At 40.2% G+C, this 4,925-nt stretch overlaps 1 protein-coding gene across 1 annotated transcript; it reads right to left on the bottom strand.

The window, feature by feature from the left end:
- Positions 1-620: 620 nt before the first annotated feature.
- On the bottom strand, positions 621-2,363 carry LOC123825451 (peptidyl-prolyl cis-trans isomerase A-like). Its single transcript, XM_045848822.1, has 2 exons — positions 2,346-2,363; positions 621-1,151 (listed from the first exon to the last, which is right to left on the bottom strand). Exons 1-2 carry the CDS (start codon positions 2,361-2,363, stop codon positions 621-623), a joined length of 549 nt encoding a protein of 182 aa, XP_045704778.1.
- Between the last annotated feature and the right edge of the window lie 2,562 nt (positions 2,364-4,925).

The following is a 4,925-nucleotide window of genomic DNA, read 5'->3' as shown; positions in this document are numbered from 1 at the left end:
GTCACCCTGACAAGGTTCTAGATTCTATACTCTTCAGATAACTTGTAAGTACCAAGTAGAGGGAGCAGAGAGAACTACTCATGCTAAATAAACCTCATTTCCCTTTTTCACAGTATTACAATAGAATTACAACACTGTTAGACAGTGGAAATTTTAGAACTTTATTTGCTTTCACTTGATTTCAAGAAAGAAACATAGTCTCCCAGGATATCTTTTTGGATCATATAAAGAAACCTGAGCATAGTATAGAAATTTGGTGGATGTACTGATGTTTGAACATTAATACTAATTAAATGTTGATTTGGGTGATGCCAGCAAAAATGCCAAAGACGGTAGCTATGAAAATTCACTCCTACATAAAAGCAATTTTTAAAAACCAGCAAAAATGGTCAGAATCAACTCTTTTTGACAATTTTGTTTAGTTTTTATTTCATAATCATAAACATAACTCTGCAAACCAGCTAGACTTGGAAGGAGTAGGGAAAACATGGAACCCAATGAACTGCATCAAGAACACGAAGACTATAGAACATTCCAAGCAGATGTAGCTCAGGGGAACACTCCTCCTGAGCTACAGAAGGAATGCTCAGGTGATGGAGATAAAACGGAAGTCAAATTTATTAGAGTTGTCTGCAGTCAGTAATGGTGATCTTCTCGCTGGTCTTGCCATTCCTGGACCCATGGTGCTCCATGGCTGTCACAGTATCCATGCTGCCTTTCACCTGGCCAGGGACCACATATTTGCCGTCTAGCCATTCGGTCTTGGCAGTGCAGATGAACAGCTGGGAACCATTTGTGTTGGGTCCAGCATTTGCCATGGACAAGAGGCCAGGACCTGTGTGCTTCAGGACAAAATTCTCACTATCAAATTTCTCCCCGGAGATGGACTTTCCACCTGTGCCATTGTGGCATGTGAAGTCACCACCCTGGCACATAAATCCTGGAATAATTCTGTGAAAGCAGGAGCCTTTATAACCAAATCCTTTTACCCCAGTGCTCAGACCATGAAAGTTTTCTGCTGTCTTTGGAAATTTGTCTGCAAACAGCTCAAAGGAGACATGGCCCAAAGGCTCACTATCGGCAGCAAGGTTGAAGAACACGGTGGGGTTGACCGTGGCTGGGCACAGGAAGTCCCAAGGTGGCAGTGGTGTCTGCAAGGCCAGAATCAACTTTTTAAAGAGTCTATAACTTAACCAAAGGCTTGCAGAAAATTGAGGAATGAATATTCAAGAAAGATAGCTGAAACTTGGTAAGATGAGGCAGCTTTGTGACTTTAACTTGCCCTAGTCCTGTTCCCAACTCTCCAGCTCTGTTGCAATGTTGAGAAATAGCCCCACATTTCCACTGAAACATGGCAGCCACCGAAGGGAATAGAATGGAGTCGGAGCTCTTTCCAAGTCTTACTCCCCAAAATAGTCATTAGTGGCACTGGCTTGTGGTTCCTTGAAAGACCCAACTTATAAGGCTGACTGTGTCTAGCTTCATTTGGAGCTTGCCAAGTGCAAAAAGCCAGCTTCTGAAGTCATTTGTCAAAAGTAGTTACAGACAAGTGTTTTAATTTTATAGCTGCCTGTGGTACTGGATAGCTGTTGAAGTAAATAAGACTAACCAAAAAGCTTAAAAAGAAAAACAGGAAACCCTGGCTGGTGTGGCTCAGTGGATTGAGCACTGGCCTGTGAACAAAAGGTTCGCTGGTTCAATTCCCTATCAAGGCACATGCCTGGGTTGTGGGCCAGGTCCCCAGCAGGAGGCACACAAGAGGCAACCACAATTGATATTTCTCTCCCTCCCTTCCTCTCTGTCTAAAAAAAAGAAAGAAAGAAAGAAAATATTTAAAAAAAAATTTAAAACATCAATGTACAGTTGCTGGGGGCCATGGGCCTGTAACCCAGGCATGTGCCCTGGCTGGGAATCGAACCTGCAATGCTTTGGTTCGCAGTCCACACTCAATCCACTGAGCTATGCCAGCCAGGGCCTATTTTTAAAATATTTTTAAATATTTTAAGGAGAGATAAAAGCTCTGACATGACAATGTGAGGATCTCTGTATACCCACTCACTCCTCAGAAAGACAATCAAAGCTGGTAGAAATTTTTAAAAAATCTCTGAAAATTGTTCTAATGGCAAATAGCCAATGAAGAAACATTAATTCAATAAAACCTACTAAAACTTAGTAAGAATCATCAGTGTCTGCAGCATTTGAGCCAAACCAATCCCCTTCTCCATCACTTCCACCACTTCCCTTTCACCAGCTCAACTTGAAGGAGACTCCACTCTAGGTAGGTATGGGCAAGAAGACAATGCTTCCTCTCCCTACACCTCCCAATCAAACCTTGCTTACCATACCTTGCCAGCATTTTTCATCCCCTTTAACTCCAACTTGAAGCTAAATTTCCAGTGAGTATGGCAGAGAAGTAGGGGCTCCCTTCCCCTGTGAAGCTACTACTCATAGAATGGAGTCTTTGTCCCAGTTGTGACAGTCCAAGCATACTGGGGCCCCACCTGCCCTCATTGCAGATTGCTAATAGAACATGCTAGGAGAAGCAAACCAAGAAGACCAGAGGCTACTGTCCTACCCAGTACCCAGAGTAGTGGCTGAGAGATTTTTTTCCCAGGCAAAAGCACTCAGTAGATAAGAGACTCAAGGCTCTCTCAAAGGCAGTAATTTTATTTGAAACCTAATATGAGAAAGTTCACCCTTAACAGCCCTCTTTAAAAAAAAAAAGTTCTTCTTAGTTAAGAACCACAAGGCTAAACCATAGGTAACTAAATTAACCAGAGAGAATCAGGAAGACAGAAAGCTAAGAACCCTAAGAACCCTACCGGGGTCAGAACATACCTCAAAGACCAGTCTCAAAATCTACTCCTGTTCACATTTAATTGGATCAGATTGCTGAGCAATATATGCCCCAGGGAACTGTAAAAAGAAGAAGACAAAGAGGAGAAGGAGAAGGAGAAGAAGAAGAATCCACCAGTAATTAGTGGAGCTTAATAGGTGGTGTGTAACACCAAATGAAGCAGACAGCTTAACAGAAATTGGGGGAAGAGAGTCAAAGAGAGTCTGCTACGACCCCTCTTATCCCAAGGTGATGGTGTGCATGCCCAAGGCAGTGTCCTCTGAGGAGCAACACCAAAGATTTTACAATGGGAGGAAATAGACTTAACTAAAATAGCTTAGTCAAGTCATGAAACAAGCAAAAAAAAAACAACAACAAAAACAATACCTAGAGAGGAAGAAAGGGAACAGTTGCTACAATACAATACAATATATTACCTAAAATGTCCAGATTTCAATAAAAATTATGAGACATAAGGCAATGAGACTTCCTGTGGGAGGGAACAGATGTCAAGTTTAACAAAGACCATGCTTAAAGAAATAAAAGAAGGTATGACAACAATGTCTCATCAAATAGAGAATATCAATAAAGAGGTAGAAGTTATTTAACAAAACAAAACAAAAAGAGCCAAAAAGAAACTCTGGAGCTGAAAAGTACATTAGCCCAAAGGAAATATTCATTATGGCACTCAACAGCAGATCTGAACAAACAGAAGAAAGAATTAGCAAACTTGAAGAGAAGTAGAAATTATGGAATCCAAAAAACAGAGAGAAAATAGAATCAAGAAAAATAAACAAAGCCCCAGAGAAATGTGGGGCATCTTTACACACACCAACATATCTGTAATAGGAGTACCAGAGGAGAGGAGAAAGAGAAGGGAGCAGGAAAAAAGAAAAAAGAAAACTTGGCTAAAGATTTCCCAAATGTGCTGAAAATTGTTAATCTATACATCCAAGAAGCTCGACAAATTCCAAAAGAGATCCAGACTCAGACACATTGTAAAAGTGTTGAAAGGCAAAGAGAAATCTTGTATATAGCAAGAGGGAAAAGATTCATCACATGCAAGGGGACTAAAATAAGACTGACTGTTTCTCATCCAAAACAATGGAAGCCAGAAGACAGTGGGATGACATATTCAAACTACAGTGGATTCTGATTACTTATGGTAGTTATATTCTATAAAGTCCCTGCAAACACTGAATTAACTAATACTGAGCCATTGCTCCTAGGGGTAAATACGGGGTTAAGTTCCTGCCAGCCTCTGGCCACAATATTGTTTCAACCAATCAATATATAAACTTGGTTTTCCCTGGCTGGTGTGGATCAGTGTATTGGGTGCCGACCTGCGAACCAAAGGCGGTCAGTTTGGTCCCTAGTCAGGGCACATGCCTGGGTTGCAGACCAGGCCCCCACTTGAGGGCCTGTGAGAGGAAACTTATCCATGTATCTCTTGTACATCAAGGTTTCTCTACCTCTTTTTCCATACCTTCCCCACTCTCTAAACATAAATAAATAAAATCTTTAAATAAATAAATAAATAAATTATATATATATATATATATATATATATATATAATCACATTTTATGGTGTTTCTGTTTAAAGAAGTTTTATTTAATATACATTATTGATAATTAACATTGCACTTCCAACCAACAGCACTATAACACATGTCTGAACAAAGTTCATCTAAAACATGTATTTTCTCTGTAAGGCACATCACAGCCTTCTTGCACTTAGGAAAACCTGACAGCACTTCAGCACTATGCCTGGGGGCCATTTTAAATAGCAAAAGCACCAAAAAACACCATGAAAATTCAAATCTGTGGCACTAAATAGATCATAACAAGGGCATTTGTTTGCAGTATAAGAGCCAAAAGAAGGCAGGGCATCACCTTGTTCAACTTCGGCTGGAAACAGGCATATCTGGTGACCTAAATTTCTGATACTTTTTGCACTTTTCTGCAAATGACTGTGAAAGCACCATGAGTATTGATTTGGGTATTACCAACAAAACCTAGCTAGTAAGCAAATTTGTAAATACAGAATCTATGAAAATGAAGATCAACTGTACTGAAAGAAAAAAATTG

The sequence above is a fragment of the Phyllostomus hastatus genome, unplaced genomic scaffold, assembly GCF_019186645.2.
Source record: "Phyllostomus hastatus isolate PE091 unplaced genomic scaffold, TTU_PhHast_1.1 phas_contig_64, whole genome shotgun sequence".
Classification (NCBI taxonomy): domain Eukaryota; kingdom Metazoa; phylum Chordata; class Mammalia; order Chiroptera; family Phyllostomidae; genus Phyllostomus; species Phyllostomus hastatus.
Note: the sequence above shows the minus strand (reverse complement) of the source record. Positions and strands in the feature narration are given on the sequence as shown.